This window comes from Carlito syrichta, unplaced genomic scaffold (genome assembly GCF_000164805.1).
Source record: "Carlito syrichta isolate Samal-C Ts95f unplaced genomic scaffold, Tarsius_syrichta-2.0.1 Scaffold138808, whole genome shotgun sequence".
NCBI classification, from domain to species: Eukaryota; Metazoa; Chordata; class Mammalia; order Primates; family Tarsiidae; genus Carlito; species Carlito syrichta.
Genome location: NW_007082904.1, coordinates 196,438 through 221,694, shown reverse-complemented (window position 1 = coordinate 221,694; position 25,257 = coordinate 196,438). Strand labels below are relative to the sequence as shown.

Here is a 25,257-nt window from a genome sequence, read left to right as displayed (position 1 = left end):
TACTCCAGCCCACCCCTGCCCCTAGGCAGTCCCTGAGGGCTCCACAGAGCACAACCCAAAGCCACTGACCTCTTTCAACAATCAGACTCCCGGCCACCCTCCTCTGCAGGTTCCCAGCCCCCAGCTTTGTGAAAAACAGCAATCTGAGTGGGACAGAGGTGGGAAGCTTGGGGTCTTGTGTTAGAAGGAAACAGAGCAAAATTATTTTCTCTGGATGCTGGAAAAATGGTTTGCTTGTTTGTTTGTTTTTTACTTTCTACTTTCCTCTGTTTTTCAATCTGTCTCTAGTGAGCCCATATTTCTTTTTGTTGAAAACTATAAATACATCTGTTGGATAGACAAAACAACCACGTGTCATGAACATTTTTAAGCCAGCCACAACCTCCTACTGTAGTACATACAAACACTTCAAAGAAAAAGAAGCAAAATGTTGAAACCACCTATATACAATTAATATGGTGCCATGGGGTAAAACTGAGTTGCAGGCATAAGTTAAAAGTTAACAAATCTGTGGTTTCTAAGTTCTGTTTCTAAGCCTGCCTTCTTACTTGCATGGTTGCTCACACATAGTCACTTCAATAGAGAGCACCACTAATAATTGATTATCTTCATGTCCTGACCCCTGGGGAAAGTGACTGTCTGATGAACTTATTTTCCCTTAAACAATGAACCTCAGGTCCTGCAGACCTCCCTGATGGTATCCAGGGGTTTGATCACCCTCTCGCACACCTTTCGAGGTAAATGGTAATCAGCCATTGACCCCCAGTTTGCTTCTCTATAATGGTTTACTACCTGAGAGTCCAGTCACTGGGGTTCACAAGACTTATAACGTCCCCAGTTGCTATTGTAGAACCTCGCTGAGATATTCTTCAGACTACGCATCTTGGTGGACTAACTGGCCCTACCTGGATCTGTGACTCATGCCAAGGATCTGCCTCGACCAGTCCCAACCCCTACAGCTCTGCACCCAAATACAGTTTTGACACCCTTATGACTTCATTCTCAGCCAATCAGCAGTGCCCAATCCCTAGCCTCCTGCCTGTCAAATTATGTTTAAAAACCCAAGCCTAAAATTTCTCAGGAAGGCAAATTCGAGAAATATCCCCTGACTCTCACTCGGCTGCCCTGCAATAATTAAACTACTTCTTTACTGGAACTACTGCTGTCTCAGTGAATTGGTTTTCTGTGCAGTGGGCATAAGAACCTGGCCAGATGGTGACAATGCTGTCCTGCCCTCTGGTAGCTCACAGGCTGATGAGGGAATGTAAAAGGAAAAGAAATGCTTATTGAAGGAAAGAATAAATGTGAAACATGATGAGTGGATTAAGATCCTGCCTTTGGGTTTAAAAAAACTAACTGGACCCTACTTGCTGATTCTTACACTATTAGTTATTGCCCAAACTTGTGTCAGGGCTGAAAATGCCAATATAGATAGATGCTGCACCTGTCTACAAGGACCTCTCAAGCTCCTAGGATCATATGACCAAGACCTGGTCACATGACAAAGATCCAGGTCATGTGACGAAGCCCGGTCACATGACCAAAAGCAGCAACCAGCCAGAGTGAGGATAGTGAGACTGCCAAAGTTATGTCTCAACCTCTGAAGCTGCGCAAACCAGAGATCACACACAGTTCCAAATGAGGAGGGGACATTCTTGCCCTGCCCCTGAAGCTCATGCCACTTTCAGGGTATGTCTGGAACCCAATAACCGAGCAGGAAAGCTGTAGAAAGTGGTTCAGGAGGTCGAGGGGCTCAACCTGAAGAAGGGCAGTCTTAAGGAGACATGGTGGCTGCCTGTGAATCCATGCTGGGCCGATGTGTGGTTCAAGAAACAGAGGGCAGAGCCAGGATGAAGAGGGAAGAGTGGGGGTGGTTTCTGGAGAGTCGGTCCAAGTTTCAGCACAACTTAGGAAATGTTGACAACAGTTCAAGAGTGACCCGTGCTGACCTGGAGACGGGTTGCTCTCCTTCACTGAGGTTACATAAGCAAGTTATGTAAGTAGCCACTCAGCAGGCATGCTGGGGAGGGAATTTCCACTAGGGGGTTTTCTGGAGGCTGAGGCCCCTCCTGTGACTCCTTAACCCTTTCAGGGTCAGAATGTAAGTAAGCATGTCCACCTGGATTCATCTGGCTAACCAGGCCAGGGTCATTTGTGCCAATCTTCATGAGGCTTTCACAGAGACTAAGGCCTGGCCCTTGTTAGAGTCTGCCCCAGACCCTGTCTTTTGGATACCCCAAGTGAGCATGGGGTTAGTTCCAAGGTGCAACAACCCTGGGGGGAAACCCCCCTCAGATCAGGAGTGTCACCATCTTGAAGCAAGCCTAGTGAAGTTCCCAGATACACAACCACAAGAAAACTCTGTCGCCACCACACAGCGATGCTAGAGGGACAAGGCATTCCTGATCCTGGTATGACCCCACAGATTCCTCTGTAATAAACACAGCCCTACTAAGGTTTGTCTTGAATTTCTAATCCTCAGCCAGTATCTCAGGCAATCTTCACATTCATCCTATGAGGTCAGGGCTGCTCTCCCCATTTTACAGATGAGAAAACTGAGGTTTGGAAAGGTGAAGTGATTTCTCTTAGGATGTGAATGAAGGGGTGGAACCCAGGACATCAGGCCAGGGCTCTTCACCCTCTTAAAGAAGGGGAGGAAGAAAGGGGTGGTTAATTTACTCTGTCTGACGCATTCACACCACAGCCCTGTCCCCTGGGAAGAAGAAAAAAGTAGGGAGAGGGAGATGGTCATCTGGAGCAGGAGTTTGCTTGGATGGTTGGGCCCTAACCTAAGAATCCCCTGTCGGGGGGCGAGGGTGGTGGAATGAACAGTAGTCAATATCTATCTGGGGACGGGGGACACCCCTTATCAGCAAGGGTGCCTGAACGATGCATATTTGTATACCTAACCCTTAACCGAACCCCACAACTTTAAAATAAAAAATATGGTAAAACAATAACAACAACAACAACAAAAAAGAATCCCCTGTCAAGCCCACCCTGGCCCTGCCTGGAAGTCAGCACACACACAAAGGAATGCAGCAGCATACTCCAACCCATATTACTCCTGCAGGGTAACCTCTGCAAAACACAAGTGGCTTCCAGCACAGTGACTGGGAGTGGCTCTTAAGCATATGAAAAGGTGCTCAAATTTAGAACCCCAAACTAGAGGAAGGTTCATTGAAATAACCCTAAACCAACTTTTTTTCACCAGTTAGATTGGCGACGATTAACACTGTGTGGGCCAGGGTGTGGGCAAACAGGCTCTTTCCATCCATTGCCGGCAAGCGTGAAGAGCAACACAACCTCTGCGGAGAGCAATTTGGCAATGTCATTCAAAATACAGATTGCCCTTGACCTAGCAATGCCAAATCCATGTGCAAAATGACATGTGTGCAATGATAACCGTTGCCACATTGCTGATAATAGCAAAAGACAGGAAGCAATCCAGATGTCCACCAGAAAACAGGCTGCAGGCTAAATAAATGATACCACAGTGAAATAGCACACACCCATTGAAAGAACAACTCACCTCTAAGTGTACTGAGCTAGTGAGATAATTTTGATAAAGTGTCAGCGTCTGAGAAAAGCAGGGTGCAGAATGGAACGCACTGTGTGCTCCCATCTGTGTGGGGGTATGCATAAAAATACATATAAATGAATATGTATGGGCATGTTCATGCATTGGAGGACAGGAGACAGAGGCATTTTAACCATGTTTGTGTGTTACCTACTCAAAAGACAGATGAAAAATACGAATTTTTTAAAAGTACATGTAGCAGGGTGATTTTTTTAAGATACGAATTTCTGTTTGTTTCTAAGTTGGGGGGTCTCACTTTGTCACCCAGGCTGGAGTGCAATGACAAGATCACAGCTCACTGCAGGCTCAGTCTTTTGGGCTCAGACAATATTTCTGCCTCAGCCTTCCAAGTGGCTGGGACTACAGGTATGTGCCACCTGGCTAATTTTTTTTTTTTTTTTTTCAGAGATGGGGTCTCACTGTGTTGCCTAGGCTGGTTTTGAATTTCTGGACTCAAGCAATTCTCCCACTTTGGCCTCCCAAAAGTGCTGAGATTACAGTCATGAGTCACTGTGCCCAACCGAGATACTAATTTCTATTTTCTCACTGCTCTGGCTCCTTTGCCTTTGGGAAGGTTTGTGGCAGAACTTCTTGGCTTTTGTTTCCAAAAGCTCTTTTGTTTTCAGGAAGAAAGGATTTGAGAAGACAGAGATTCCCTCAGGCTGAAAAAATTTCTACCTCCTGGCCCAGGCTGGGGGCAGAAGAAAGACCTCTGAGGAGTCACCTCATAACTCCAGAAGGAAGGAGAGCCACTCAGAAGTCCTGATCATCCCATGCCCTAGGGAGCCTAGACCCTGGGCCAGGAGCTGCAGCCCAGGACACAGGGACCACCAGGCTGGGTTCCAGGGCCTCCAAGCTCACCAGTGTGGACGGAGAACTTCCTGCACATGTGTGCACACTTACACAAACACTAATCTCCACCAGAGTGCTGGGGAAGACACATGGGGCTCTGAGACAATGACAGGAGGACGAGGAAAGGACAAGCCCCAGGATCAGAGGGGCGTCCCTCACCAGCACAGCTGGATGGGTATGCACAATCCTAATCAAGTAGACTGCAGAGAAATCAAGGGAAGGGTGACTCCTCCACGTACAAGTTGGTGGATTGTGCAGTGTGGTCTTCCTTACCCCTCCAGAGCCACCCTACCCCACAGTCAGTCCCACTCTGGCCCCCGAGGTTCCTGTGTTTCAGGTTGGCTTTAGCCAGTGCAGGAGACCTGGGGAGAGGGAGGCTCCCTCCATGCCAGGTCAATTTAGATTGGCCCCTCTGCTGGAGATGGCAGCTCCTGCAGGCGGCATTCTATGTTGCTGCCTTTGGGGAGGGGAATGGCCCCGGGGTTTGGCCCTGCCTTTCTTGGATTCCTCGAAGCCCCTTTTACCTGTGGATACAGTCCTGACCTAAGCATCCCTCCCATCTGTGGTTTGTGAGAGCCTTCTGCTTCCTGCTGGCACCCTGGCTGAATCATGGACTGGATTCTAACCACTCTGTGCAAATACCTCCTCTCGTCCCACCCCTTCTTCTGCATCCTGACCAAGCTACCCCCCCCACCTCTACCTGCTTCCCACAATCACCCCTCCCTCTCTGAACTCAACCAGTTTCCAGACAACCCTTTCTCCCTCTCACCACAGAGCCTTTGCACACTTTGTTCCCTGACCTGGACTCTCCTTCATGCTGCCCCTGTACTCAGACACTTCCTACACAGGCTTCAGTGCTCCTTCTTCCTGGGACTTTCCACTCTTACTGCCCTCCCCCCAAAAGCACCACGTGCCTACCTTTCCTGGGGCTAATCGTCATACTTTTAATTTTATAGTTATTTGATTATCGTCTCTCCTTCATCTCCCAGGTCGTAAGATCCTTCAGGACTGGAACTAGCTTTGCTTTTGTTCTATTCTGTCCCCAAAGACTATCTCAGTGTTGGCATCTAAAGGTGCTCATTCAATATTTTTTAAACAAATGGGTGAGTGAACTAACAATTTGTTGCCATTTTGCACCCCTGTAAGTGTCAGAAGCTGCACACGTCCCCACAAAGTGCAGATGCTACTGAGATAGACTCACATATGTGCACAGAGACACACACTCATCCTCACATAAATGAAGGCACCAGTGTACCACTGGTGTACAGTGATTTGCACACACACAAACGCAGGGCATATGCTTCACACACACGTGAAGGAACCATGCTGAGTTCAGACATACGCACACATGCAAGAAAAGTGCCCCCAAGGCGGACGTCTGCCACCCTGAGCTCATTAAAGCCGGCTAAATATAGCCCGTCTGCAGCTGTGCTCAGCAAGCTGCCCACACAGGCCAGGAAAAGACACCAGTTACCAGGCAGAGGAGTGGGGAGGCCAGTCATGGGCAAGGGGCTTCACACATCATGTGTGGGGGTCCTCCTGGAGAAGCAAGGGCTGAGGATGTGCAGAAAGGGAGACCCCTTGGTGGCCGCTCTGGGCATTCAGAGCTGCTCCTCTGGTCACTGACCCTGGGCTGGCATGAGGTCAAACCATGATGGGGAGAGGTGATGCCAAACTCTCCACATCTTCTCTGTATCTAAGCCAAGGATCCAGGCTAGGTCCAGAACCAGGAGCTGGAGTCAGGACCTAACCTGGGATAGACAAGGGCTTTGTTAATGACTAGGCCAGAGGCTGATAGAGGATAAAGATAAAGGGTCAGTCGGGGTCCAGGATGGAGGCTGTATCTGGTCTTGGTCTAGGGATGAGAAGAAGTTCAGAGTCCCACTGAGTACCCACTCTAATAAGTAGATATGGACATGGGCAGAGCCTCCCCACACCTGGGACAGCCACCTGCTGCTCCATCTCCACAGCTGATGCCAGGTACTGGCCCTGGGAAAGCCATTTGGAACGGCTTTCCTGTGGGTTTGAGTCACATGTGTCAGGTTGTGGACTGGTCCAACTCTGAGGGCCACCATAGGCATGTCTTCCTGTCATGGCATCTGCCCCCTCCTGCATGGGGGTGCAGTAGAGGAAGCCCTATCTCCAACTCACATCTCCTGTCCTGTGCACTTGGCAGCCTGGTACCCTGCGGAGCTGCTGAGACTGGAAGGGGAATACTGGAGAGAGTTTCCTGGGAGAATATCCTCCTCCCACTAGACAAACCTGGATGGGGATGTGGGCAGGAACGGGAGTTCCTGCCCCTCGGAGCTAACAGCTTTACCCTCAGCCTCTTCTATGGCAATGGCAGATCACAACCAAAAAGGTGGGTCCTGCTTGCCGGATTCAGCACATGCAATCCAGACGGCAATGAATGGGGTGGTGAGGGCAGAGGCCAAGGGGGCTGAGTCCTGAGAACCCACGTCCTTCCCACCGTCTGGTGCAAAGGAGGCTACCTCAGTCCTCTTCATGGGGTTAGGCTTACCTATTAACCCATGAGAAAGCTATGCTTAGAGAGTCCATGTGGAAGGCAAGGGAGAGGGAGCAGGAAGGAGTGGGAAGGTAGGTCGTGCCAGGTTCACCCTCAGTTGAAGAAGAGCCATGGGAGGGGAAGCAGGAGCCATGAGGACCAGGGTTACCTCCTGCAGAGGTCTCTCTGACACTCTAAAGGGAGGACTGGAGTGGGCATGGTTGGCAGCTAGGAGGTCAGTACATGGGAGGATGCAACAGACTAAAGAGAGAAGGAACGGGGGCAGAGAGGAGTGGGGAAGTCTGAAACCCCTGCTGCAGGTGGAATGATGCTAGGAACGGCTGATTTGACTCTTGATGGCCTCAAAGAGGGAGAAGTCTAGAAGGTTTCTGGCTTGGATGTGTGGAGAATGGTGCCATTCACACTGGATGGAAGAGCAGAAGGAGTGAGGTTTGATGGGGAAATATAAGGTCCCTGAGTCCTCACACCTGGCACCATAGCAGGCATTCTGGAAGCACTCTGGAAATGGTCGCTGTATTAACAGAGCAGCACGAACAAGGCAGAAACAGAAAGAGATGCAGACAAAGGGAGCCAGGAGACAGAGAGACAGAAACAGAAAATCAGGGACCATTTGAATGTCAGATCCAGGAGGGACTCCACGTAGAGACGGAGAGAAGCCTAGGCTCCAGACAGGAGCTGAGACTGCACAGCAAGTCGGTGGGAGGCATCCCAGGTCTCCTGCCCAGTCCAAGGCCCTCTCTCCCCTCTGCCCCCAGCCTCAAACCCTCTCTTCTGTCCCCACCCAGCCCCCATGCACAATGGCTCCCTGGGCTTCCTCTAGTCTGGTTTCAAATGACAAGCACAGGCCAGTGGTGGCAGACTGCCAGGCTGTCTGTCCAACTGCAGTATGAAGGCTGGGGCTGTCTGGCAGCCAACGAGGCAGCAGGATTCCAGTATCCCCCCTCCCTCCACCACGGCCACTGCAGATAAGGCCTCGCAACCTCACACCTACACACTCGCAGAGAGGCCCAGCCAGGCCTCCTTCCCCACACTCATAACCTGAGGGGCCCTGTGCTCTCTAGCTAGCTCAGAAGGAATCTCTGGGGACTCCAACACATGGGGAAACACCACAGTGACAATGACAACTGAGGCAGCCACGTGACCGGCAGGGTGCCAAAAAGCCTGAGCTCCAAGAGATGACAAGACACATCCGCACATGAAGCTCCACAAAGTGACAGGATTCATCCCACACGTGTGCACCAGGTGTTCCAGCTACCGAGACTCATCCAAAAGTCGAGTGAGAACCATCAGGCGCTTCCTGTGCACCAGGTGTGGATTCTGGCAACCACATATGTTATCTCTGACGCCCTCAGCAACTCTAGGAAGTAGACAACATAGCCGTCGTTCCACAACTGAGTCAACCGAGGCCCAGAGACATTCAGTAACTTGTTTTTAGTGAGTTTTCAAAAGCCTGGTGGAAATGTGAGATAAGATAATCTGCATGGGTATATATTTTAAGTGGAAAAGTGCCGTTAGAAATGCAAGGCATTGCTGTTACTCTTTTTTGTATTTGGGTCACAGACTTTTATTTTGCCAATTTTGAATTAAAAATAAACAAACACATTACCATCGATCACCACCATCATTTCATAAAAGGAAAAGTATTTTAATGCCAAAAATTGTAGTCAGGACATAATTGTTGAATTATGTGAAAAACAGTTCTCTCAATTTAATACATTCAACATTATGGAGAAACACATCACAGTGCTATTATTTTCCTCACTGCTGAAAACGTTGGGTTTATACTTGGGAATCGCCAGCTTAGATGACCTCCAAGGTACCATTACAGCTCCAAAATTTCTCTGTTCATCTACTATTATTCTTCACGAAATAAGAATATCCTTAGGAGTAGAATTTGATGACAGCTTTCAGCAATAGAATTCTTACTAAAATCTATAACCATAAAAAAAAATAAAACTTTGCCTCTACTTAACCACACATTGTTTTCATCCAGGTCCAAAAGACACTAAACATCTCATCAGCTCAATCGTGTCTGTGGGCAACAGAGCTAGGGTGGCATCATGGACACAAGCCCATGTTGGGGGGCTGTGCTTCCTGCTTTGGGGCTGCTGCAACGGTTTCTTCTTCCTAGAGGCCCAGAAGGGATGATCTGGGCTTTTTTTCTCTCCTGAATTCCTGAGGAATGTGGTGACATCCCTGTATTAATATTACTGCCTTTTTATTTTACAAGGTTTTTGACATCTTGGGGGCCTTCCTGGCCAGGGAGAGATGCCCCTCCCTGAGTTAGCTAATTCCTAGAGATAATAAACAACTCCCTTGGGAGTATGCCTTTCACATGCAAACCAGTCAGTCCAAAATCCATACCCCAACCATCTCCTCTATCAAATTCTCACCTACTAGGCCAAAACTCCCCTGCTCAAAATCACCCAAGAGTCAGGTAGCAGGCAGTGAGAGAACACCCCTGTAGCCAAGGGCCTTCTGACATTCAAACCAGCTGATCCTAAGCTGTTTCCCTGCCCTTCCTGCAGAAACCCCAAGGGCTCTGGACCTTGGGCGAGTTATGTAATCTCTACATGCCTCCCGACCAAACCTGGTGCTTCCCCTGTGGCTCTGCATGGCAAGCCCCTTTTGAAAATTACTAGAAATGCTTCTTCCAATGGCATTAGCCTCTCCACATCAACACATTAAAAACCTGCGCAGACATTTGAACACAGTCCCCCTTGTGCTGAGCTCCTGCCCTGCCCTTCCACTGGCCTGGTGTACTTGTAGCCTAAACCTTAGGGTGTCCCCAAAAGAGATCTTCACGCCTACCAGCCCCTGAAGGGTTTTGCCTATGAACTGCCACTGAATGTTAGAAACACAAACATCTCAGGGGAGGAGGAGGCTGTGCACCCACTCACTTAGGGCTCGACCCCCGGCCGCAGGAAGGCTGGTGTCCCAGGTACTCCCCAACCTCAAGACAGCAACTGAAAAATGGAAGAGCTTGCAGGAAGGCTTCAGGCCCCAGCCTGAGGAGGTGGTGGGCAGAGCAGACAGAGCCCCTCAAAGCTGTGGCCACAAATCAAAATAGCAAGAGAGAAGGATGGAAAGTTCTGAGCACACACGAGCTCCTCTCTGGACCCCAGCCTCCTGCAAAACTCAATACTGCCAATAGCAAAGACATTTATCTCAGACACTGTCCACAGAGTCCACCCGGAATGTCCAGGGACAATATCCTGAGGTCACTTGGTCAGCAAACGCTCACATCTTTACCAGGTCTCTCCTGGATCTAGTCATCTCTCTGAGAACACACAGGCAGAAGGAAACCTGGAGGCGCCTGTATGGCACAAAGGGTAACGAGGACTGGGGAGGTCCCAGGACTCAGTCACAGGAACCCAGGCTCTGCAGAGATGGCTTCCTTGTGATAGGATTTTAAGGATGGTAACCCTTGGCACAGCCCTGAACGAGGTGCCTCAGACCTCAGTCACCGTGACACCATCAGCAGCTCCTGCAAGTTGTGTCACCCAAAGGTGATGGGCACAGTGGCATGGGGGGGACTTGCTACCCCTTCCTGTCCTCCTCTCTGTCTACAAAAAAAGACACACACGGCTTTCCATGGTCCCATCTGTTCTGCTAGGTTCACTTCCTGGCACCCTCCACCACCTCCCACCCCTCACTCTGGCCCTGATACCCAAGCTGCCCAGCATGGGGGAACTCAGGAACCCAAGGGGCTCAGGTCATGAGGCAGAGAGCGGCCAAACTCAGCCAGAGTGACTGCACACCCTCTGATCTAGCCTGCAGGCAGAATGGTGAGGATCTGCCACCCGTCTGTGCTCTGATAGATGAGAGGGAACCCAGGCCCAAGAAACTTGGACCCATCCAAGGGGAAAAACTGACTCCATGGGGGTCAGGCTCAACTCACGCTGCTTCTCCTGGAGGATGCTGGACGTGCATGGCGTGGTCCCTTCCACTGCAGAAAAAGGAAAGAGACATGAGCAGACAGAGCCACATCACTGTGTTTCCTGAGGAGGCCCCTTGTGGCTGCCTCTGCCTCTCCTCTCCAGCTACCCCCATCCCACAGCTGGAGGTAGACAGAGGTATCTCCCACTGCTTCAGGCCCTGTCTGGCCCTGCCTGTGCCATGTGGATGCCGTTGATGGGGAGGTTCGACCTGGCTCCCCTGCTAGCCCCTGGACATTTTCACCTCCATCTTCTCTGGGCTCCTCTTCTCCTCTCACCCCTATAAAGCAGCTGCTAATTAGAGCTGCCCGTATCGACACTCTCCTCTGAGGTCAGCGTTGAATACTATGCAACATGTTGTCCATGTGATAACTGCCCGCTCAATCTCTCTCTCCAGTCCATCTCTCTCCTGATCCACATATCCCACTGTCCCGACCTCCCGACATCTCCTTTGGATGCTTCCCAAGCACCTCACACACACCATGACCAAAGCTTCCCGAGCAAGACCAAGTTCCCCCACAGTGTCTGCAGCTTTCCCCCCAACTCTAGTTCTCTGAAGAAGGACTCCAAGACCAAAGAGAAGCCACCTCCAGACCTCTCCAGGAAGCCCAGGAGCCCTTCTCCAGGCAAAGCCTCCCTACAGAACCCAAGGGCAGCTCTGGTCGAAGGAACGCCTCCATCTCCCCAGTCAGCAATCCAGGGTCTAGCAGGCGTTGCTTTTCCTGACCATACGCCTGCCTCCTGGGTGACACCTTTCCAGGTGCCATCTGTCAGAACCTGCACCCCGGTTCTTCATGCCCTCTGCCTGGCTTCATGGCTCATGCCACCCAAATCCTAGCCCATCTGTCTCTTCCTCCTCAGGGTCAGGGCCCCTGGGCTCTTTCAAAGGCAGGCAGGAGTCAATAGTGGAAAGAGTGTACGATTCTAGTCTGAAAGCCCAGATACTGTTCTAGGCCCCTCTGACATGTTGTGTGACCTGAGGCATGTCACGCTCCCTCTCTGGGTCTCACTCCTACAAGACAGTGTGGATCCCATGCTAAGAACCTTCCAGGTACCGAAAGCTGTTGGGTAGTACTCATTACAGTTTCAAATGCCAGCTCCATCAATGACTAACTGTGGACCCTTGGGCGAGTTATGTAATCTCTACATGCCCCAGACTTCTAATCGGCCCTATGGGGATAGTTGGTTCTAGGGCTATTGTGAATAGTAAGTGAAGAATAGGCATAAAGCCCTGAGAACACAGCCAAGCACATAGAAAGTGTTCAATAAGTGAGAATGGCTCTTGTCGTTGCTTCATTTACTTATTCGCCTCTAACAACTGGCTCAAGATCTTGTTTCTTTGTTCTTCATCATGACCTCAGTTGGAGCCCGATGGAGAGAATCAACCGTTAATGGTGTGCCAGCTCACAGCTCTCCCTAGGCTCAGGGGTCGTGACAGAGCCTGTGCCCAAGAGGAAGCCAGGAGAGGGCAGAGGCCTGGGTACCCTCCTAGAGCATGATGAGGTGGCTGCAGACATTTCCCAGGTGCAAGATCAGCACATATGTGGACAGGAACAAGGACTGACCCTGGGTCCAACACACAGGTCAGGGTCCGAAGCCTACCACCATCACATCTGGGCACCAGCTGAGACCCTTGGAGCTTAGGAGCATCTAGGGAAAGTCAACTGCCACTCCCCAACAGAGTAGGATCTCACTTAGAAATTAAGACACACATTCAAAAAACACACACCTTCTTTCTGCCAAGCACCGTGCCAGGGGAAGTGGGGGAAGCAGGGGGATGCAGAGGAGAGTGAGTCAAGAGAGGCACAAGGCTAATTGTGACAAGAAGGGCCAGGAGAGAAGAAGAGGGAGAGGTTCGTTGTCACTGAGGACCCAGGAAGACCGTGGCAGAGTGGCAATTTGAGCCTGGACAGGAGAGGAAAGAGCAGGGCATTCCAAGCAGCTGACAAGACCTTGTCCACAGAATGTCAAGTCCAAGGAAAAGCAGGGGTGTGAGAGAGGATGGCCCTAGGGGGGAAGCCCATTTACAGATAAGAAAACTGAGACTTTGAGAGGCAAAGGGACTTACAAACTCTTCCAAATCCAAATATCCTGCTTTCTCTACTACACCCTAAACCAGCTACATAATTAGCAAGGCCTGGTGCACAAAGGTGATGCAGGGGCCCTGTTCAAACAGGAAAAAAAAAATGCTGCTAAAGGTACTAAATGATAAAGTTTTTCCTTTTTCCTGAGGATTCCCTTGACTGGTCGTGGTGGTGTTTATTTGCAACTTAATGCTGTGTTCTCTGATGCACAGGGACACTCATGGGGTGAGAGAAGACCCCCAAGGTCCCAGGGCCCCCACTCCTTAGCTTGACACACAGGAAGCCCACCAACGCCCAGGTCTCCCTCCTGCCAGCCACTGGACCCATGCACTGTGCTACGAGCTAGAGCTGGAGAGTGGAACCATGCATTTACCCTCACCACAGGCCTGCTGCCCCATCCAGGGTAGGCAAGAAGTGCAACCTCCACACTGAAATGCACTAGGTCCCTGGTTAGGGTGAGTGACAGGCTTGCTCCCTCTGAGTCACCCTCAGAATGTGCCAAGGTGCTGCCAGCCCTCATGTGAGACACAGTAAGGAATGAGCACCTGACCCCAACCCTGCCCGAGCCCAGACCCCTGCTTGGAGGGAGTATGGCAACTGTCCATGGGCAGGGAAGGGAGAAGAAAGTGGGTGGGGCTAAGGAGCCAGAGGGCAGGAGAGCAGGAGGCCAAGAGCCCACCTGGAAGACTCTGAGGGGATGGGAGGCAGGACCACATGTGAGCGAAGTTCCAAGCCCCCAAACATGTCCAATGTCCCGTCAGACTTCACTCACAGAACACACACTTGAGGCATTCAGAACAGTCTGAACAGTGACCAGGGCCTTTTAGAACACTGGTCACAAACCCTGAGTACAACACAGATGTCTCTGACATTTCTTAGGCACCGATTATGCGCCAGACTGTAGGGGAGGGAAGGACTCCAGCAGAGGGATAGGCCAGGTCTGAGTCATCACCTCCATGTTCTCACCCAGGCCTGTAGCTGCTACTCACCGAGATGGTTTATGTTGATGCCATTCATTGCTTTCATTACTAGAAAGTAAGCCTGGCTTTTAGCCTGGCTAGATGAGGCAAGGATGCCTGGTAGACAAGGCTATAGGAGCTGGGGACACAGAGTGCATAGGCAGGAAGAAGCCAGGGGACCCAAGAGAGAAGGGGCCCAGAGGTGGGTATCATCAAAACGCTAGTGCATAGGATTTCCATGGTAAGTAGAGGGAAAACACCAGGAGAGGGGGTCGGAGCCGTGCTCTGGGGACTCCTCAGAGCTGACCAAGTGTGTGGCCTTGGCTGCATCACTTATGAACGCTGAATCTGAGCACACAGGTGCTTTCTGGCCTGCCACACGTGACACCATTGAGATTCCACATCTGTGTGGAAAAGTCACCTTAGCAGAGAAGGACACTGAGGCTCAGCAGGATAAAATCACTCACCCAACATTTAGCTCTGGCCCCTTAGCCCAATTCTGGCAAGGGCTCTTTCCACGACCTCACTCCGCCCCCCATGGGTGGGGGTTTTCAAGAGTAGGGTCTTCCTGGGACGGCTGGGGCAGCCTGGGTGGTGCTTCCCAGAGTGGAGAGGCATGAAGGCAGAGGAAGGCTGCAACAAGTCAGGACTAAGAGGCGGGGAGGATGGGAGCAGAGAAGGAGGTGTTTGCAAGGGGTGCTAGGAGGCGCATCCAGAGGCTTGGGGACCAACTGGTGTTTCCCTCAGGCTTTGTCTCTCCTGCAGCAGAGCCTGCACCAGGCATCCAAGGATTCCGAGGGCTGGTGAGGCCACTGACCCAGGCAAGAGCGGACCTGCTGTCTGACAAGGTAAGTGTGGGCCCACACAGCAGGAAGCTGGCCTTGCCTGCCCAGCCTAGCATCAGCAAACTTCTGAAACAGGAGAGTCTGCCTGCACCCAGGGGGGTGTGTTGGGTGATTGCTGGGAGAGTGATTCAGACAGACAGGGCCCTAGCTCCATCTTCCTAGAAGCCGCCAGCGAGGGAGGAGCCAACTGTGAACCCGGCTTCCTGATTAGTGGGCTCCCAGGACGAGGGCGATTAACCAACTGCGCGGCTGGCTCAGCTGCTGCCTAAATGAGACCCCACTTAGCCTGGAGCCTCCCGGGGCCCTGGGCCCAACAGCCTTGCCTCAACTGGAGCTGGTTTCAAGCACAGGAGCTGCTGGGATCTTCTGCAAACAGGATGGTCTACACAGAAAAGGTGAAGGACAGGGAGGCAGGACCTTCATGGCTCACCCCAAGCCCAGGCCCCATTCATCCCACCTGTCCCAAACTCACACAGCCCTGGGAGTCTAGGCCACATCACCTCCTCCAAGAAGATAAGTTCAAGTTCTGCTAATGGTTTCCTGCATGATTTTATAACTCCTCTTTCCAATCCCCTTCCAGCAAACTGCGAGTTCCCCAAGAGCAAGAGAAGCAACATGTGTAGCGCGAACAGAGGCACCATCAGCAAACTTCTGAAACAGAAGAGTCTGCCTGCACCCAGGGGGGTGCATTGGGTGATTGCTGGGAGAGTGATTCAGACAGACGGGGCCCTGGGAAAGAAAGAATTGGGAACTCTCCTTCCAATATACCAGAAGGCAGACCCCCCAGAGCAGGGACAGGAGCTGCTGAAGCTGGACTTGCCCTGGGCTCTCCCATCACTGGGTCTTGGGAGCCTCAGTTGAGCTCCAGGCCAGTCTGGTGACTCGGCTCTTGAAGTGTGGCCGAGAAGGAAAGATCCGCATGCTCTCTCCCTGCTCAGGGTTCTCCCAACATTGAGATTTCACTGAGCTACTGGTCAAGATTCGAGCTCATCACGTCTCACCTGGCTCATCACAAGCCTCTACACTCACTCCCCGGGCCCTCCTGTTACCTTGTACATTGACTTCCAGAATGACCTTTCTAAAAAGTGACTCTGCAGGGGGCCAGCTCCTCAGCCTAGCACTCAAAGCCCGCATCTCCAGCTTTTCTGTCCCTGCCTCTTCTCCAAGACCTCCCACCTCCAGCCCCACACCTCACCCCCCAATCCCGGACCTCACACCCCAACCTCAGTCAAGACGAACTCTGCGTGGTTCCCAAATCTCCCTGCCTTCTCTTACCTCCCTTTGCATCTTTGCCCCTGCTGTTTCCTCTGCCTGTCACACCCACACTGGTCTGTCCCAAGCCCAGCAAAGCCTCCCAAGCTCCTCATGTCTCAGCACCAACCCCACTTCCTCTTTCACCCCTCTGTACTCTGTTCCCACTCTTGGTCGAGCAATTAGCTCGCCAAACTCTCACTGCCCCACCCCCCCGTCTCAGAGCCAGTCAATTCTGAGTCCACTTCTGAGTCATCCATGTGTCTCCAACATTGACAAGCACAGGGTCTGGACACAAAGTACCAGCTGGTGTGCACTGAATGCATAAGGGAGCGAGGGAACACATGAATGCACAACGAGCCCCTCACCACGTGGGGCCCAGACATGGAGGAAAGGCACCCACTAGGAAAGACACAGGTGGAAGAAGTGGTCAATGCTGCAGGCGAGGGACCAACGGAGCTGTGCTGGGAATGGGGGAGGCGGTCTGGGAGAGGCTGGGTATTAGGGAGGCTTCCTGGAGGAAGCGCACAGGATTGTGAGAGCCGGAGATAAAGTCATGGGAGGAGCAGGAGCAAAGGCAGAAAGCTGAAGAACTGAAAGCAGGCTCGGGAATCTGTAGGAAGCCCCCTGGCCATTTGACTAGGATACAGAGTGAATGGAAGAGGAGGGGAGGGATGGCCTAGAAATCACGTGTATCAGAATCACAAGCAGCCTTGAGATCATAGCAATGATTGGACAGCCCCTTTATAATGTCCCTCATGGTAGATGTTCCAGGGCTGTTTGAGTCCTGTGGTGATAGCAAACTTACAAACTCAGGAAATATATCACTGTTAGAAGGAAGGCTAGAACCAAATTGTGGATGGCCTTATATACCAGGCTGAGGGATTTGTGCCTCATTCTGCAGGCAACAAAGACCTAGTTGCCAATTCCGTGACAATGATATTACTGGATTTCTATTTTAGAAGCATCACAGTAGGATTAGATAAAGATGGTAAACTGACTGCATGATCTAGTCTTTTTCTCCTCTCTCAAATCCCTAAAAAGTGATATCAATTATTTTTACCTGAATTAATCTTTAGTAGCACTGTAAAATAAGAGGCAGTGTTCTTAGCAGACTAGAAACTGTGAGACATCCCAAAAGGTAAAAGGCAGAGAGATCTAATTAAGGGAGGCAGGATTGGTTGCATAATTTTCAAGGCTTAGTGTACAATGAAAGTGTGGGGCCCTTTGGTCAAACTAATTAAGAATTTCAAGATGGCGACAGCAGAGTATAAAATTAAGTGTGTGATCTTTCTGAGTGTGGAGACTCCTGTGACAGCAAAGGACAAATGCCCATAAAGCCAGCCTAGGAGAGTGAAAACCATAACCTCAATTGTGCAAAAGAAGGTCTGTGGCCAATAGTAGAGGCAGCTCAGAGGAGACAGCAGACTCACAGGTGGAAAATACAGGTGCAAAGGAAGCTCTTGTGATTGTCTGAGCTGCCATAGTAGAAGAGCCAGGGGCTTTGGTCCTCCCTCTAAGCCCTGCGGTACCAAAGACATCTGTCTCCAGGTGTGAGAAAGGATGAATGTGTGAAGGATCCCCTGGGAGGCTGAAAATTCCCAAGAGGAATAAACCAGAAGTTACTGGCCACCCAGCAGCAGTTTCTCTCCTCTCCAATAATTAGATGACAGAAGGTTTCAGTAAACAGACATATCCTATCACTCAGAGCTAGGCTAACAGGAAACTGCAAATACAAAGTGGAACACACATGAATATCACTAAGTATTAGAAGAAAGCCAACAATGTTTGAAGAAAGAGATTTGAACTCAATGATTGAAGGGAAAGGAATACAGGGAAACGAACCTATGGGTACCTTGACCAATTTAGTATCCTAGTAATTTATGGCTCTCAAATTTTAGTGTGCATCAAGAACACAGGACTAGTTAAAACATAGCTTCTGAGCCCTACTCTCAGAGTTTAGCTGATTCATCTGGGTAAGGCACTCAAGCTCATATTTCTAACAAGTTCCCAAGTGATGCTAATGCTATTGATCCAGGTACCACTCTTTGAGAAACATATGGCCAGACACAAGGGCATAAGCCAGAGTAAAGCAGTGAATAGTAGGAAAAAATAGCCCTTTGGAAAGTGAGAGGGAGACAAATTGATCAGGGATACCCAGGCAGCGGCTGCTTCCTTCCTATCAATGAGAATGTGTCCTTGCTGACACCGAGTTTGTTTCAAGAACAAGAAGAGCCCTGATTGTAAACAATTCCTCAACTGACAGCTCATAGACTGTTAGCATAAATTATTCTGGAAGAGAAATGGAAACTCTGAGCATAAAAGGTCAGAGACGTTGCAAGATTCATCAAGAACCAAGTGGAATTTATCCCAGGAATGCAAGGTTATTCCGCATATGAACATCAATCAATGTAATGCCCCATATTGATAGAATAAAAGATAGAAATCACATGTACATCTCAATAGATATGCAGAAAAAGCTTTTGACAGAATCAAATGCCCTTTTATGGCTAAAAAATATCAACAAACTAGGAATAGAAGGGAACTTCCTCAACCAGGTAAAGGGTAATCATAAAAAAACTCTACAGTTAACATCTTATTCAATGGTGAAAGGCTGAAAACTTTCCTCCTATGATCAGAAACAAGACAAGATGACTACTCTCCCCAATTCTATTCAATATTATACTAGAGAGTCTAGTCAGGTAAATTAGATAAGAAAAGGAAATAAAAGGTATCTAAGTTGGAAAGGAAAAAGTAAAACTATTTCTATTTGGGGATGTCATGGTCTTATGCATAGGAAGTTCTAAGAAAATCCAAAAACAAACCCTAATAAATGAGTTTAGCAAATTGCAGAATGCAAGATCAATGTACAAAAATCAATTGTATTTTCATACACTTGCAATGGATAATCTAAAAATAAAATTAAAACAATTTCAGTTAATAGTATCAAATAATAAAATATCTAGAAATAAATTTAACACAACAAATGTAAGACTTGTACACTGAAAACCACAAAACATTGAAAGAATTAAAGAAGACCTAAATAAGTATAAAGACATGTTCATGGGTTGGAACTAATATTGTTAATATGGCAATACTCTCCAAATTGATCTACAGATTCAACAAAATTCCTATCAAAATCCCATCTAACTTTTTGCAGAAATTGGTAGACTGACCCCTAAAGTTTATATGGAAATGTGAGGAATACAGAATTACCAAAACAATCTTGCAGAAGAAAACCAAATGTGGTGAACTCCCACTTTCTGATTTCAAATGTACTACAGGTGTATAGTAATTAAGACTGCATAGCATACTGGCACATATGTACAAGTGGAATAGAACTGAGATTCCAGAATTAAACCCAGACATCTATGAACAACTGATTTTTGACAAAGGTGTCAAAACAATTCAATGGAAGAAAGAATAGTGTTTTCAATAAATGGTACTGGTACAACTGGTTACCCACATGCAAAAGAACCACTTCCTTACACCATACACAAAAATTAACTCAAAGTAGATCAAAGAGCTAAAACTATAAAAGTTTTCAAAGAAAATATGGGAGTAAATATCCATGACCTTGGATATGGCACCAAAAGCATAGACAGTAAAATTTCAAATGGATAATTTGGACTTCATCAACATTTGAGAATTTTGTGCTCCAAAGGACATTATCAAAAAAGTAGAAAAGACAAAATGGAAGAAAAAATTCATAAGTCATATATCTGCTAATGGCCCAGGGTCCAGAATATGTAAAGAACTCTTAGAATTCAACAATAAAAAGACAAACAGTCCAAATTTAAAATGAGTAAAGGATTTGAATAGATATTTTTTCCAAAGAAGGTAAACAAATGACCAGTAAGTGCATAGAAGGGTGCTCAAAACCATTAGTCATTAAGAAAATAAAACTAAAAACCACAATAAGCCATCACTTCATACCTAGTAAGATGGTTATCACCAAAAAGCCAGTCAACAATGAGTGTTGGCAAGGGGGTGGAGAAATCAGAACCCATTACTGATGGGAATGTAAAGTGATATGGCTACACTGGAAAATAATTTGGCAGTTCTTAAAAAAAAAAAAACAGGATTACCATTATATTACAGCAATTTCACTTCTAGATATATATCCAAGATAATTGAAAAGCTATCCACACAAAAACTAGCATATGGATACTACAACAGAATTATTAATGATAGCCAAAAAGTAGAAACAACTCAAATATTATCAACTGATGAATAGTAAATGAAATGTGGCATATACATACAATGGAACAATATTCATCCATAAAATTGAATGAAGTGCTGATTCATGCTACAGCATGGATGAATATCAAAACATTACACTAAGCAAAAGAAGTCAGACACAAAAAGACACATTTTTCATTCAGTTTATATGAAATACCAGGGGCTGTGGGAAGGAGAATGGGAAATGATTGCTAATAGGTATGGGCTTTGTTTTTGACGTAATGAAAGTATTTCTGAACTAGATAATGTTGATGGTTGCATCACGTTGTGACTACACTAAAGCCATTAAATGATACACTTTTTTAAATGGTGGGTTTTATGGTATGTGAATTATATCTCAAATTAAAAAAAAAGAATCTGGCAAGACCTGCTTCACTTGAATAGTGTTAATGGCAACTGTGTGCTTCCACAGATAATTAGAATCAAGATGACTCCTGCGCTGTGTCATAATCTCACTTATGATCTTTGGCTAATTGACCCAATTTTAAGTGTGTGGTTATTCCTAACCATCTCGAACCTACCCCCAAACTCTGAAATGTAATAGAATAAGCAGAAGAAGACTTTGAAAAACATAGTATAAGCCCATAGCCTCCATGAACCAGTATCAGGTTGTTAATAATAATAATAATAATAATAATAATAACAATAATAAGCCGGGCTCAGTGGCTCAGCCTGTAATCCCGCACTTTGGGAGGCTGAGGTGAGTAGATTGCCTGAGCCCGTGGGTTCGAGACCCGCCTGGGCAAGCGAGACCTCATCTCTACAATAAATCAAAAAATTAGCTGGGCGTGGTAGCGCCCGCCTGTAGTTTCAGCTACTTGGAAGGCTGAGGCAGAAGGATCGCCGGAACCCAGCAGGTCGAGGCTGCGGTGGCCGGGGCAGCCACTGCACTCCAGTCTGGGTGACAGAGTGAGACTCCAACTCAATAATAATAATAATAATAATAATAATATCAAAGCACATTAAAATAAAAGATGATTGTCTAAATTTTTTTAACCCACTGAAGAGGAAGAGCTGACCATCAAAAGGGAAAGAGCTGATGAAGAGAATATGAGTGTGCTGTTGGTTAGAGCCAAGGAATACTTTCAGAACCCAACAAGGACCAAGAAATAAGAATAAGAAGGACAAGATGATTAGAAAAGTTCCTGCATCTGTCTAATAGAAGCTTTGGAAGAACAAAACACAGAAAGAAATACTTGAAGAAAAAAAATTTAAAAACCACTTCACAACAAAGAAAGAGGCCAGTCAGGTGCAGTCATGACAAACAGCAACAACAATCTCACCTAGAAACATTGTTTGCAATTTCAGAACACGTGTAATATAAATTTAAAATCTTTAAGCTTCAAGAAGAGTAAAAAACAGATTGCTCACAAAGGAATGAGAATCAAATTAGTCTTCTCACCAATAACACCAAATGCAAGAAAGTCATAGAGGAATATCTTCAGAGATAGTTGGGAACATGATTATGGATGCAGATAAACTTGGATTCAAATAAGAAAGCAAAATGAAGACATGTTTAGCAATGTAAGAACCTGGAAATTTGCTATCCAAAGATCCTACCGGAAAGAATTACTTGAGATGTTCTAGCGAAGAGAGAAAGTAAATCCAAGAGAAAGTCATGGCATTCAAGAAGTTGCAGTGAGAACTATACACCATAAAGGGTGAATTCTGCTGAATGTAAATTATATCTTAATACACTTAACTGAAGAAGAATGAGAAGGAGGAGAAGTTGTCATTGCCACAGCCACTATGATGAGAGAGAGAAAAAAAACTCCCCCAAAGTAAAGTAGTAAAACGTATCATTAAGTTGAAAAAAATAATTGACAATAACCTGAACAAGAAATATAGAAGTTGGGAAGAAAAGGAGAAAAAAGGTCCTTTCCTATTCAGTGATAGGATATAGATACTGAATTAATCTGAAGCCTAGTAGAAAAATACCAGTTTTTAAACGTGTTTAAAAGGTCTATTTTGCCAGGCACAGTGGTTTATGCCTATAAGCCCAGCACTATGGGAGGCCAAGGTGGGAGGATGACTTGAAAGCAGGAGTTCAAGACTAGCCTGGGCAATATAGCAAGATCTCATCTCGACAGAAAATTTAAAAATGAGCCAGGTATGGTGGCATGTGCTGCTAGTCCCAGCTACTCAGGAAGCTGGAGCAGGAGGATCACTTGAGCCCAGGAGTTTAAGGCTATGGTGAGCCATGATCATGCCACTGCGCTCCAGCCTAAGTGAAAGAATGAAACCCTGTTTCAAAAAAAAAAAGTAAATTTTTAAAAATACAGAAAAAGAATGTATAAGAAATGATGGTGTCAATAAAAAACAGGAAATAGAGAAGTAGAAAACTGTATTGATAAGATCTTTGATTTAATAGTCAGAGAACTTAGAACTCAACATATACAGTATAGATAATACATATTTTTGAACTCATAACAAGCATTCATACACACACACACACACACACACACACACACACACACACACGTAAAACCCGTGTTTTAGACAATAAAGAATTTTAAAAAGATATCACTTTAGGGTCATATTCTCCAATCACAATGGAATAAAGCTGCAAATTAACAAGAAAAAATTCTATTTGCCAGAATGTTTGTAAATGGTTCTAAATAACTCCTTGGGTCAAGAGAAGAGACATGGAGGTTTTGAGCTCCTTAGACATGATGTACAAAGAGAAGGCCACTTATCCAGATCCTGTGTGATGTGGCTAAAGTGGCTGGATCCACGTTTTGTGGGGAATGAAACTTATACAATTTTGGAGTCCCCTTTAAAGAAAAATTATTTTTAAAATCTTACTTTTGCAAATTTTACCCAAAAAAGGATAATAGGTGAACACCTTGCTAGGGCTTTCCAAGGATTGGAAGGGACCTGTGCAAATATGAATAAGAAAGCAAGATTTAAAAGTTCTTATCTCTAGAATTTGGGAACGCACAAGTAACATAAACCCAAAGAAAGTAGAAGGAAACAACTAATGAAATAAAAGCAGTATTAATTTATATAAATTAAATAGAAAAACAGAGTTTATGATAGAACTGGTTTAAAAAAAACACCAAGAATTATCACCTTGAAAAGGCCCTCAAAATAGATAAATCTTTGGCAAAACTTATGAAGAACAAGACAGAGACAGAGAGAGACAGAATGAGGGGATAATGGATATAAATAAACAATTGGGGGAACAAGAAAGAAGACATAACTTTCAGAAGGTAATTTTTTTCAACTTGATGAGAGATATTTCTGGAATCCTAGGACAGGGGTCATGCTTACTGGCAAAACATCAGAATATTTCTATTATAGCATTACATTCAGGATCAAACATAAAAGCCTGCTATCACTCTTCCTACTCAGCATCAATCTAAAGACCCTATGCAGTACAATGTAAAAAGAAAAATAAGTAGTATAAATATAGGCAAGATTTTAAATATCAAAATGTAAATGATATGACACTCTAGAAAATTCAAGAGAATCGACTGACAAAACTATTATAACTAGTAAGGAATTTCAGCAAAGTGGTAATATTTCAAATACATAGTAGTCAAATAGTTTATATCCAGAATATATGTAAAGTCCTCATAAAAGTGAGTAATAAAGGACAAACAATCCAATAGCAGATGAGCAAAAATTATGCTTAAGAAACTCAGAAGAAAAGAAATAGAATTGGTCAACACATTTATGAAAAGATGCTCAATTTTACTAGAAAGCAGGTAAAGACAAAACAAAACAATGAGAAAATATTTTCACTCATCAGTTAGGTAAAATTTTAAAGTATGGTAATATCAAATCTGGTAATTTTGAGGGAAATGGCCAACCTAATTCACAGTTGGTGTGCAAATATAAATTTACAATCTCTCTGGAAAACCATTTGGCAGTATTTATTGCAATTTGCAATGCTTATACTTTAAACTTGTGTAGCATTTTTTAAATAATGAAAGATTTAGGCCAGGCATGATGACTCAAGCCTGTATCCTAGCTCTGTGGGAGGCCGAGGTGAGAGGATTGCCTGAGCCCACGGGTTCAAGAACAGCCTGGGCAACTTGGCAAGACCTCATCTCTACAATAACTAAAAAAATTAGCTGGGTGTGGTAGTGTGTGCCTGTAGTTTCAGCTACTTGGAAGGTTGAGGTGGAAGGATCTTCGATGCTGGGGTGGCCATGAGCACGCCACTGCACTCTAGCCTGGGTGACAGAGAGAGATTTCAACTCAAATAGAAAAAAAAAAAGAAAGAAAGAGATTCCAATGTCTATCACTACAGAATGGTTAAACAAACTATGGTACATCTATTGTAGAGAATTCTATAGTACAGATAAAAAGAATGAGGTGAATCTATATATAAACACATGAAAAACTCTCCAAGATCTACTGTCAAGTGGAAAAAAAGGTCAGTTACAACACTAATGTCTAATATGATCTAAGTCTAAAGAGATGCCCACCACATAGATAAACTGCAATGAGGTCTGCAATTGAAGGAATAACTAAGGGGATTTGGGTTTTATTTGTATTATATTGTATTGTATTGCATTTTTTGTTTGTTTTCTCAATGAAAATGAGTTCAAGAAATAAGGTGGATATTTGTGCAACTAATGTTCATAGCAGCATTATTCACAATGGTTAAAAGGTAGAAGCAAACAAAACATCAATTGGCAGATGAATGGATAAACAAAATGTGATATATACATACAGTACAAAGTTCTCCAGTCACAAAATGGAATAAAGTATAGATTCATGCTACAATATGGATGAATCTTGAAAACATTTTGTTTAGTGAAAGAAGCCAGATGCAAAAGGGCAAACACCGTGTGATTTTACTCATAGAGAAGTCAAATTCATAGAGACAGAAAGTAGAATGGTGGTTGCTGGGGGCTGAAGGGAGGGCAGGACTGGAAATTAGTATTTACTGGGTACAGAGTTTCAGCTGGGAAAGATGACAATGTTCTAGAGATGGATGGTGGTGATGGTTGCATAACAGTGTGAAT

General features: G+C 46.3%; 1 protein-coding gene across 1 annotated transcript in view; it reads right to left on the bottom strand.

The window, feature by feature from the left end:
* PITPNM3 (PITPNM family member 3) overlaps positions 1-25,257 on the bottom strand; it is a 75,802-nt gene that overhangs the window by 35,599 nt on the left and 14,946 nt on the right. Inside the window, exon 4 of the mRNA XM_008049885.2 lies at positions 10,861-10,908. Coding sequence (XP_008048076.2) covers positions 10,861-10,908 — 48 coding nt within the window. The remainder of the gene's footprint in view (positions 1-10,860; positions 10,909-25,257) is intronic.